The following is a 12,687-nucleotide window of genomic DNA, read 5'->3' as shown; positions in this document are numbered from 1 at the left end:
GCTGTTTGCAGACCTTATCTTTTGCAAGAGGCCAGGGCCTCCATGGCTAGGTATCTCTGGAATGTTCTTGGGTAGAGGCTACCCAGGAATCGAGGGGGCAGGACTATAGCTAAGCAAGTACTGATACAGAAGCAAAAATAGCACATTAGTCAGCTAGTTCCTCATCTGAGCTGGTCCTGGGCTCTTTTTTTTTTTTTTTTTTTTTTTTTTTGGTTTTTCGAGGTAGGGTCTCACTCTGGCTCAGGCTGACCTGGAATTCACTATGTAGTCTCAGGATGGCCTTGAACTCTCGGCGATCCTCCTACCTCTGCCTCCCGAGTGCTGGGATTAAAGGCATGCACCACCACCACGCCCAGCTCCTGGGCTCTTTATTTACTCAAAATGGCTGTCTGATTTAAAATGGCAGCACAATTGTCCAGCCCCTAAGTGAGGTCACAGCAGCCAGACATAGCACATTACTTCTCCTTTGTCTCTCACCATCACAGCCACCCTAGTGGTGGTGAAGTGGCATTTCTGGTTTTGATGTGCATTCCCTGAAGACTAATGGCCCCCTTGCACAGGTGAACTGGAAGCCCAAAGCACTCATCTGGATCATATGACCAATATCTGCCTCTATCCCAGAACCTATGTACTTAACCTCTTTTCTGTCCTACTGGCATGTCCTAGACTGCATGTTGTCACTTGCCCTAGGAAAGCATTCAAATGATGGGGACCTTGACAGTTCTGGGAGCAAAGAAGGGCCAAGGAACAGATAAGCTTCAGCCTGCCCTGAGGGTTCCTTGGTGGAAGAATTCATGCAGAGGTGATCAGTGGGAGTGGGAGGTGACATTAAGTCTAACAAGCAGCTGTTCTGTCCATGAGGTGGCCCTGCAGTGGGATTCCAGGCCCATTTTAAGAGGATGCCATGGCCAGGCCCTAGACTATTAACTCATACCACTTGGGTTCAGCTCCATTCCAGCCACCTCTCGCAATGTGCCCTGGATGGTGACCTCACTGAACAGTCTGTGGAACTGCGTAGTATCACATAGGCCCTTACTTAGGTACCTGACCCAATTGATGGACATGGGCTATTGGACAGATGTGCCTGAAGGCAGCAGCATGTTGCGCCCTCCGCATACCATGTGGCCTCTGCTTTGAAGGCTCATTCTTTTTTTTCTCTCAATTTTTATTAACATTTTCCGTGATTATAAAAAGTATCCCATGGCATACCCTCCATTCCCCCCCTCAAACTTTCCCTTTGAAATTCCATTTTCCATCATATCCTCTCCCCATCTCAATCAGTCTCTCTTTTAGGTTTTAACTTTTTTTTTTTTTATTAAAAGTAGTACTTAGTTGGAGGATTGCTGTGAGCTTAAGATGACCCTGAGAGCTCATAGTCATTTCCAGGTCAATCTAGGCTAGAGTGAAACCCTACTTCAGAGAACCAAAAAAAAAAAAAAAAAAAAAAATACTAGAAGTTAAAGTTATATGGCCAGTGAAACCTATAAATATATTAATTCTGGCTTTTTGCTCAGAGAGGTGTTCTTACAATGCTTATAAAACTTTAAAGTATAATGGGATGCCCCAATAAATGTTATAATTTTGTTTGGGGTTAATTTAAGTTGTGTTAGAAGCCAAGCCTAACCTTTCTTTATGCCATATCAAATTCAATTTATTATTGTTAACATTAGAAGTGATGGAATCAATGAAAAGTAGGGCATCAATTAAAAAAAGCATCAAGTTGCATTGAGTTTAGGGCCACAGAACAAGAATTGATCCAGTTATTTGTGCTCATATTTTCTCTCTAAATAAGGAAATGGTGAGAGATGATGGCGGGTTGGGGAGTTACACAAGTACTGTGACACTAATGCATTCTGAAGCTCAATATAAGATAATGAGGACTTAAGATTAGGGTAGAAAACTGGACAGGTTGCGTTTGGCATTTCCCCTACCTCCCACCCCTGCTGTTATCCCATCAATCCCCTTCTTTATTCTTTATCTAGTCTACTTTTTCAGGTGTATTCTGACTTGGCAGACTCAAGACCCCAGTAAGAGCAAACATTATCCTTCAGCTTGTTGAGACAGTGGTTTTAGGGTAAGGGATTTGAAAATGAGTGTATTTTAGTAGACACAAAACTTATAAATAGAACACTAGGAAGTGTTCATGACTGAAGACTGGTACTTTATGGTGTCAATGCCCTAAGTCCTCCACTTAGGAAGCATTTACTATTTGGTGCTACACAGTGCATTGGAATGGTATAAGACAAATGCCAGTCTCATTTTCCTTCATTCTATGTACAAAGATAATAAGTTAGTCTTGAAGAATTTGTGCTCTGCTGTGGACTTATTTAGAAGCGTGCCAATAACTAGCCTTTGTCCTAGTAGCCCTAGTGATAAACACAAACACATTACCACTCAGTAAATATCATTATGGTCAGTGACTGAGGGTATGGGTAGATGACAAGTGAATTTTGGTTCTCAATACTCTTAAATAAGCTATGACTAGGGCCAGACTTCTTAGACAACTTTATTTAAAATGTCTTTCCTTATCTCAGTTAAAAATGTTTAAGCAATGAATATAATAAACATTTCTAACAAAATTCTAATCTCTAGCATATGGTCACTTATTTCAACTGCATTTAGCATACAGTGTTATAGTAATGCATTTGAATAGTTTTTGAAATATCATGACTTTACTTGTACTTCAATTCCACTAAATTTTAAAAAGTGGCCAACCTACCACTCGTAGATTTACTATAGCCAAGAATATAAATAGACTCAACTGAGAACTAAAGGCATTAGAAGAAATACTTTCTTTATACCTTCACCTTAATATATACGATATATAAAGAAACTATAGAGAAAGTACCACTGGTAATATGGGGAAAGAACACAGTATTTTTCAAAACTCACACAAAAAAGCATAAACATAGAGAAGCATTTTGATCCCAAGATAATTACCAGGGACTAGCATAGTAGATGTGAGTTCTGGAGTTTCCAAGAAATCCACGTTACTTCTTTGGAATGTCTTGCTGTAATTCATCTGAAGATGGCTGTGTAAATGTTGACAGGTTAAAGTTACACATTTTAATTCATGCATTTTAATTTACAACATTTCTAAGAAGAATGTAGCAGGTTTTGTTTGACTTTGATGAAATGCCTGGGTGCATATCCCTTTTAATGATGATTGAAGAATAATCATTATTATCACAAATTTAGAAGAAAGAGCCTGGAGAGATGGCTCAGTGGCAAAAGGTCTTGCTTGCTTGCATGCATCTGGTTTGTTTGCAGTGGTGGGAGGCCCTGACACACTCATACTCTCTTTTTCAAATAAAATATTAAAAGAAATTTAGGAAAAAAAAGGCATTTGAGACAGGAGAACATTAATGCATACAAGACATAAAACATAAGAGGCAAGCTTTAATTTGGCCAGAAGTTTAAACAAGAAAATTTCACAGAAACCTAGTTGTTTAAAATATAGGCTAGGTAAGAGGAGGGTGTGTAGATGGTCCATTACTACAGAATGCAATGAAATAAAAAGAAATCTACCTTAAAATGTAGGTCTAGAAGCCTAGGCTTGAGTAAGTCATTTGTCTTTTTGATAGCACAGTAAGCTGCCATTATTTAACAGCTATGGGTGTCGAAATGAAGGCCTCATGCCTACCAGGCAAGCACTATCACATGAAGCTAAAGCCCAAGGGCCTCAAAATACCTTCTTTTGAAGCCACAAATATAAACATTTAAGGTCAAATATGCATTAGCTGGATTTCCAGGAGTTTCCTTAGTTATGTTACCATAGTTTACACTCTAAAAATGTCGAATTATTGGAGAGCTCTTTTCTGTGCTATTTAAAAATATGAAGTATTTATACAATCAAGGGCAAAATGTTGTCTCATCCCATAGTTTTGAATTGCCTACTTATTTGTTAGTAATCATTTTTACTTTCAAAGTTGACTTGTTTTAAATCTTTGGCAATGTCTTTTTTAAAGAAATATTTCTAAAAATACTTTATTTTTATTCTTTTATTTATTAGAGAGAAAGAGGGAGAGAGAATGGGCATGCCAGGGCCTCTAGCCACCACAAAGGAACTCCAGACACATATTCACCATGTGCATCTGGCTTACATGGGTTCTGGAGAATCAAACCTGGGTCCTCAGGCTTTGCCTGTGAGTGCCTTAACTGCTAAGCCATCTCTGCTGCCCAACAATGTCCTTTAAATGTTATGATCTTGGCCACTGTGTATAGTTTTACTATAAGATAAACTAATAATCACAACACTCTATATCCCCACTATTCCACCTTCCTGAAACAAACATGACCCCTACCTAATTCTGCTTGTCTGAAATCATCAGGAAAAGGTTAAGGCACTAAGTGGGATCATACCCAAAACATCTCTGCTACAACAGGGAAGTGGTTTCAAATCTATGAAATCAAGTCCTAAAAACATAGGACTCAGAAAAATAGGGAAGGTAACTTTTACGGTGAAGTAAACACTCTAGACATGTCTGTAATCCTAACCACCCAGCAGTCTGAGGAAAGAGGACTGCAAATTAAAGGCTTAATTGTGTGTGTGTGTGTGTGGGGGGGGGATTAGGTAGCCAGTCAGGAGAAAGGACTGAAAGAACACACCTTGCCTCTCAGAGTTCAGCATCTGATGGAGCCATCCAGTAAGCTCTCGCCCCTACTCTGGAGCTAGCCCCTAGCCCAGAACTCACCTGAACTGAGGGTAGAGCCTACCACAATAAGATAATAAGTACATGCTACCCAGGTGGTTGGGTAGACCTCTTTTTGGCTTTTTACTTTTCAGGAACCTCCAGGTCCCTGCTGTCCTGTGTGTGCTCTCTAGCCCTCCAGCCTTCCACAGGACAGGAACTGTTTGTACTGTTTTTATTTTTTAATATTCTCTTAATCTAATAAAATATCTTTAAGCCTTACCCTCCAGTTTATTGAGTTAATTCTTTAAATTCATAAGACAAGAATTTGGGATACACTAAATTTATTGGTTCATTGGCATTGGCAAGTGGCCCCCAAACAATAACAACTGGACTAAATTTAAGGTCAGGCTGGGCAATTCAGTGAGATGTGGCCTCAAAAAATGAATAAACAAAGCTAGGATAATATATTATCCCAAATTTTCTAGTATGCAGGAAGCTCTGAGTTTTAAGCCACATCACTGCCCAAATCAGAGAGGGAGGGAAGGAAGAAAGGAAAGAAGGGAGACAGGGAGGAAGGAAAGGGGCTGGGGAAATTATTTAGTAGTTAAGGTGCTTGCCCTTGAAGCCTAAAGACCCAGGTTCAGTTCCCCAGTAATCACATAAGCCAGATGCACATGGTAGCTAGAGCCAAGGTGTACCTGTTCTCTCCCCCCAAAATTTTTATAGAAAGGAAGGAAGGAAGGGAGGGATGGAGGAAGGAAGGACAAGAAAGGGGAGGGAGGGAAGGGAAGGAGAAGAGAGGGGAGAGAAGGGGAGGGAAAAAAGGAAGAAAAAAAAAAGAATCAAAATCTTTTTTTCCAAAAGTCTGAAAATATCATCATGCATATTGCCACATCCCTTATCAGCCTTACACCTTACCGATTCCACACACTGCTATTCTCCCAGAACTCATAAATCATGTAGCGGGATTCATTAGACAGCTTCTGTATAGAAATACTGAAATAGAAAACGAAAGGCATAATTAACCCTTGGAAGTTAAGGCAGCCACCTATTTCTTCGAACCATCTGTAGGTGTGGGAAGACCCAATCTTACCAATATGTGTAGGAAACAGATAAGCTATGGTACCTGCAGAACATCAGTGGCTTTCTCAAGAACTTGCTAGTTTAATGTTTGTTACAACAGATTTTAGTTTACCTTTGCAAAATTTAATTTCAAAGTTTTACTGAGCATTTGTTGTGTCTGCATTCATTTTAAAGATTCTTTGAAAGATCCTGCTAATGGTGTGGGCTGTGAAAGGAGGACAGTCGTGCAAGACAGTAAGGAAGGTGGCAAAGGTAGTGAAATAGTTTAGGTGAGAGATAATAATGAATATCCAAGTCAACACTGGAAAAAAAAAAAAAAAGAATGAAGAAGAGGCACTTATAGACATATGAAAGGACAGACAAAAATAAAAATGCCCTTTAAGAACTTAATTCTGAAAGTAATCATGTCCAGCCTCATGTTTTCATGACAAGTTCAGATTAGGAAGCAAAATAAGGGATTAGAAAATATGGATTTTGAACTAATAGAAAGTAAAGATTTAAAAAGACTGACCAGCAGATGGCAGTAACCACACAAAAGAAATTCAACATTTTTTTTTCCCCCTTTTTCTCTTTGCAATTTGGAGTTTAGCATAGTTGTTTATATAATTTGGGGCACTCAGTATGATGTACCAAGTATTATTAGCTCAACTTTAGATTTCTCTGAGTAAAATAATACAATAGAATAGCAGTTGAATGGAAAGTGGAGTTTAATTATCTCATCCCAGAAGTTTATGGATAACTTTGAGAAGAAATCTCAGAAAATGATCTGCAAATTCATGTGTATGTAAAGAATTATACACCTTCTACCACTGTCTGGAAGTAGTACCCAACATCACCTGATAGTGCAAAGAGCAAATTCCACCTATGTCTGTTTTCTTTAAGATGAAACTTAAAATACTCAACTAGCATTTAAGGCTCATCATCAAGTATCCTGTGCAAACAAATTTGTTTCACTTGTAACATTAAAAACCACTTGCTGAACTATCCAAAGTTTCCATTTTCTGGACTAGGCCAGAAAATCTTATAAACTTTCAATCTCAGCATTTGGAAGGTGGATACTGGAAGATCTTGACTTTGAAGCCAGCCTGGGCTATGTGGAGAGATATGCTGTCTCAAAAAAAAAATCAAGCATAGGAGGTGTAGCTTCGTGGAAGAGCTCTGGCATAGCTTGTGCAAGCACCTTTGTTTTATTCCTAGCACCCTCCAATGAAGTTACCAGAAATTTTAGCAGAATGTGCAAGCTTTTGAAGGACTAAAGCAGAGGTTTAAAGGGGAAGGATATCATAGTGTGATGTATCAGGGGTTTAAAGAACGGCCCAAGACAACTGCACTTATTCTCCACTTGTTCATTAGCTGTGTGCTGAACTTTAGTTTTCTGCCTGTGAATTGGTGCTATACTAGTTTTCTGAGGATTGGAGAGGACTCTCCTTATACCTAGCTTCCTTTATTCCGTGCATGTGTATTCTTCCTAACTCCTGTATAGGGCCCAACCAGTGGAGTAAAGTCAGACCAGGTGAGATACTCTTTCCACATTCGTCTACTCAGACTTCTAGCCACCAGTATATTTTATTTATATACCTATTAAAAATGATTAATGCTTCAATTCACCTTCACAATCAGTTCCTAAGGAAGTCTCAAGGTATCCTTTTATCTTTAAGTTTTATTTTTTTAGTTTTTCTAGGTAGGGCCTTGCTCTAACCCAGGCTGACCTAGAATTCACTATGTAGTCTCAGGCTAGCCTCGAACTCACAGTGATCCTCCTACCTCTACCACCTGAGTGCTGGGATTAAAGGCATGTGCCACCACACCCCGCTCAAGGTTTATTTATGGTAGCTCTTTTCATCAAACAGATATTAATGAGCCTTTGTGATTTGAAAATAAGTAAATAATAGTATCATGTGTGTGTTACACACTGATCCCCACAAATCATCTCCTTGAGTATTTCCTTAATCTCTTTATTTTTTTAAATACTTATTTTTATTTATTTATTTATTTATTTATTTATTTATTTATTTATTTATTTACTTACTAGAGACACAGAGAGTGATTTAGAGATGGAAAGGAGGAGAGAGAGAGAGAGAAAGAGTTAGAATGGACTGCCAGGGCCTCTAGACACTGCAAACAAACTTCAGATGCATGCGCCACCACGGGCATCTGGCTTACCACTCAGCCATCTCTCCAGCCCTCATTAATCTCTTTAAACACAATTGACTATGGCATAACCTTTGTCAGTCCTCAAACTTCCAAATTTCCTAATCAAATGCTCAGAGGGCAAAAATTCTAATTTAGTTACCTGAATTTGAAAATGTTATGACTATTGTAATTCGAATTGGAAAGAACTTGACCATTTCTTCTCTGGCTAGTCATAAAATGTCAAGGGACATTTAATTAAACAATCATCAAATATTGACAAGAAAGGTTAAACATGAGGTTAGAGTCAAACTTGCACAAAGCTACTTAACCAGTCTGAACCTGTTTCTTTCTAAGTTGGATTCAATATCTGTGTTAAATTATTCCTTTGAAGAGTAAATAAGAAACTGGATGCAAAATAGATCATTATGTGACAGCATCATTCTGTATCTAACATGGTGAGCATTTAGTAACATTTTTGGAGAAGGTACAAAAAGTTTTGGTAATTCACAGAACTTTATAAATCAAGCACAAGGTTGTTGTGGTGGGTTCCATGAAGCACAGCTTGTGCTAGAATGGCATTTGATTATTCATCAATTGATGTTGGTAGAGAATGGAAATGGGTTAATGGGCACATCTGAAAAACAATGCAGATGGGTGTCTCTCCCACGTGTGTTCCACCTGTGTGTTCTGAGGATCACTCTGTCTAGTGGAGTTCTTGATCTACAAACTCTGACACTCCCACAGCCTTCTTCTTTTTCTCTGGCTATACTAGTGTTTCTGAACCTTAAAAATATTGTGTGCCCTTTTAATAAATGTAAAACATCTAACCAATCCCCAGATATTCTCATACATCGAAGCAGAATTTATCTTCTTTATATCTTTTCTAACTCGTAAAAAGTTCAACTTTATGCAGGTACATAAAGGTTCCATTTGCATTTTCCAAATGCTGGATATTATTTTTAAGTCAGTGAGCCTTTTAAACCTACATACATTCCTATCTTGGAAAATCTCTGTCTAGCTAGTACTTATAAGGATTAAAATGGAGTTTTTATTTGTGTCCCTCTGAGCCTGATAGGAAGTACAATAATATAATCATGAGAGTGCAGCATTTCCTGTCCACCTCTTACAAGGGCAGCACTAGGAAGATGTGAGCCATCAGTGATACTAAGTAAATACACCACAGAGAGATGTCAGTCAGTGTGGTAGTTTAAGTACAGTGTTCCACATAGCCATGTGTTTGTCATCAGGCCTCGTACTTGATTCTCAGATGATGGAGCCTTTGGGAGTTGGAGCCTCGCTAGAGGAAGTTTGGGCAGGTTTTTGGATTATATACTCCAGCCCATCTTACTAGAGCTAACTCACTCTTTCTGCTTCCTCCTAGCTAATGTGACATTTGGCTATCTGTTCTTACTATGCTCTCACAAGTATGATGAAATTTCCCTTCAAAATTGTAATTCAGAAATAAAGCCTTTCTTTCCATACACTGCTTCTTGTCAGGTGTTTTGTACCAGCATTGAGAAGGTGACTGTTACAGCCAGGAAGCAAGAATGAAGACATGAACAGTGACTCTAAGAGCTCCCATTTCATGGTCTTTAGTGGATAGAAGACACTGTGCTGAGCAGTCACATCACAGATTATCTCAATGTTCAGAAGGTTCTGATGGGGTTCTTTTTTGTTTTTGGTAGTATTGGAGATTGAACCCAGAGCTTTAAGAATGTTAAGCATGCACTCTACCTCTAAGATATTCTCAGCTTTTTTTGGTATTAGACATGGTCTCACTAAGTTGTCCAGGTGACCTTAAATTTATTCTGTAGCCTAGAGAAGCCTTGAACTTGTGATCTTCCTGCTTTAACTTCCTGACTAGCAAGGATTTGAGGTCTCTGTCACTATGCCTATATATGTGAGGTTCTTGAGGAATACTGAGCCTCAGAACCAATAAGAATCTTTTAAACACCAAGCTAACATAACCTTAATTTTAGTCCCAGCTTAATCCTACAGCTCTAGAGCTGTAAGAACAGGCTATAGCATTAATAAAACATAATTCACCAGCAGAAGAAAAGCCTAACCCTTAGACATGAAGCATGTGTTTGTAGGCACACACAGACATATAGCCACAAAACCCCACATCTCTAAAAAGTTTTCCTGAAAAAAAAATTTTCCTGTAACCATATTCAAAGAGCATTGTGAAACATAGTTGAAACAAGGTAGCAAGGAAGGGCTAGAGTGGGGCTGTGGAAGTTTACTGAATGCAGGTGAGTTTGGGTCTAGGCTTGGGCTTCAGACAGTGCATGAGTTGGCAGAGTCCTACAGTTGTGTACACAGTTCTGGAAGAGAGAATGGCCAGGACTGAGGCACAGTCAGGAGGATCAGCCTAGACGGGGACACGGGACACTCGTAGACTAGTTCCTGCAGAATCCTCATTAAGGGGATTCTATCATTGTTTCTGAAAAACTACTGAAGCATCTGCTTGTGGGACCATTTGTAATGAGTAAAGTGAAGATGAGGAATAGTATATTTTGGGAGCTTTTATATAATGGAAGCTTCAGCTAGGTGGTGGCCATGGAACAGACATTGTTACATTAATGAAATAATCAAGATCTGAAATCAGGACTTCAGAGAACCTGCAATTTTGATAATAGTGGAAATGGCCATGGGGCTGTAGGCTAGCTGCCTGAGTGTGGACACCTCACCTATGGAGATGATTGCTCATGAAAGCTTATTGCCTAGGGGCAAAAGGGAACATTTCAATCTCTTTGAAACTCTTCTCATTCAGATAGTTCTCCATTTTATTTCCCACCATGATCTCAATGATTAAAGCAACTCTGGTTCAAGGATCAAATAGAAAACAACCAGATAAACTCTGAAAACACCATAACCCAGAGGGCAGGATTGCTGCATTTAACAAGAAGATCCATGACTACCTCTCTCCTAGAGTCGCACCCTCTTCCAAAGGGTTAAATTCACCAGCTCCCAAGGGCTGGCTCAGGCCTTACCCTGGAGCACTTACCGCAAGCATCCACTTTGGGCGGAAGCACTGTCCACATAGTGCTTCAGAGCAAGCTGGAATTCTTCCAAGTCCTCTTCTATGACAGACATTTGGCGTTGCACGAGCATGATGTGCTGTGGAGGAAAGGGGAGCTCACTGCTTTGGAAATGCTGGACTGTCAGCCAAAAATTTCACTGAAGGCAGCCAAGACTATTCCAGTCTAAAGTTATCCAAAAGCTACAAGATATGTGGGACATTCTTCTTGCTTCTAGCTGGAGAAGCTAAAGAGCATGTCCTTGTCAATGACACATACCCCATTTTAAAACCTAGATTCAGTTCAATTTGGGGAGAAACTTTGAAGATTACACTTATATCACAGTCCTTGGGAGTGGGATTCAGGCACTGGTATCTTACAAAACCTTCCTAAATGTCTCTATGGTGTCCCAGTCACTCCCCTAAAGTCACCAAGTATTAAAGAGAAGTCTGATTGTGCCCTGCACAGCTTCAGCTTCTTGGATATTTTGTGATATTAGATATATTGTGTCAATCTGCATGGTATTTAAAAAATATGTGGTCACTGGTGTATTTTCACCGTGCATCAACTACTAGTGGTTTTTCAAACACATCACCTGCTTACAGTAGACTGTATAGTAATACACGGTGTAAAAGGTTGCTACTGCTTAATGATCATGCTGGGCTGACTGCCAACTGCTTTTGTAATAAATCCTATTACTATTGTAAGCATTGTGATTTGAAGACTTCCCTAGAAATCTTCCTTTGTGTGTCTTATGGAAGTTTAGGTATCAGTGTCAATCCTTTACTCTTCTTCAAGGATTGGGAGACAAATTAAAGTCCAAAAGCGCATGAGAATCATCAAAGTTAACAAACAAAGCATACCACTATAAGGATGATCTGGAATATAAAGAAACTTTCACAATATTTCTGTATTGTCATGTAGTATAAGATCTATGCTCAATTTCCCCATTATCACATTTCTCAATTTCTGTTAAGAGCTATGATTTATTGAACAGTGATTACATTGGAGGCACTGTGTTAGGAAGTTAATACATTCAACAAATGCTTTTTAAAATTAATTAATTAATTTTTTTGAGGAGAGTCTCACTCTAGGCCGGGCTGACCTAGAGCTCATTCTGTTGAAAGCCAGGCCAACTTTAAACTCACAACAGTCCTCCCACCTCAGCTGAGTTTAAAATGTGAGCCAACGCATCCAGCTCAAATGTTTTAATTTTGTAATTATAAACACTAGGTGTTGGATTCTGTGTAGGCAGTGACAAGTTAAGGTAAACTACTTGGGCCAGGGATGTAGTTTGGTGGTAGAGTACCTGCCTAGAATGCATAAAGTCATGGATTCAATAATGTAAAAAAAAAAAAAGTCTTATAATAGTAAGGCTAAAAACTATGTGTAGGTATTGAAACTATGTCTAAGTGGTGACCTTGGTAAGGTTACTCACACATAATGATGCTGACTATATTTAAATTGATCATATGGCTACCATATTTTTTGGGGAACAGTATTGGCAATGAAATCATGACCTCTGTCTTAAATTTGCTTGGCTGTTTAACTCTTAGAATTAGATTTGAGCCCACACGACTCTATGAGCAGTCAGCTAGCTATGGATAATACATAACTCCACCCCAGGAAAGTAGTGGTCTCCAATGAGCTGCTTCATATGATCACAGAGGATAATGGACTAGGACACAATTTTCCATTAAACAATGGGGGCAGGCTTCCTCCAAGAATGGAGACAAGATGTCAAATTGCAGAACTCCCTCACTGAAAAATACTTCTCAGCTTGGCTTCATTGTTACAATCAAACAGCCAATGCTGTG

General features: G+C 39.1%; 1 protein-coding gene across 1 annotated transcript in view; it reads right to left on the bottom strand.

Moving 5' to 3' along the window:
• Positions 1-12,687, bottom strand: part of Necab1 (N-terminal EF-hand calcium binding protein 1) — a 165,603-nt gene that overhangs the window by 2,612 nt on the left and 150,304 nt on the right. The window contains exons 10-12 of the mRNA XM_004656924.2: positions 10,858-10,970; positions 5,553-5,630; positions 2,941-3,032 (exon numbers count right to left, since the gene is read on the bottom strand). Coding sequence (XP_004656981.1) covers positions 2,941-3,032; positions 5,553-5,630; positions 10,858-10,970 — 283 coding nt within the window. The remainder of the gene's footprint in view (positions 1-2,940; positions 3,033-5,552; positions 5,631-10,857; positions 10,971-12,687) is intronic.

The sequence above is a fragment of the Jaculus jaculus genome, chromosome 2, assembly GCF_020740685.1.
Source record: "Jaculus jaculus isolate mJacJac1 chromosome 2, mJacJac1.mat.Y.cur, whole genome shotgun sequence".
Lineage (NCBI taxonomy): Eukaryota > Metazoa > Chordata > Mammalia > Rodentia > Dipodidae > Jaculus > Jaculus jaculus.
The sequence above is the reverse complement of the archived record's forward strand: the minus strand, read 5'-3'. Positions and strand labels throughout refer to the sequence as shown.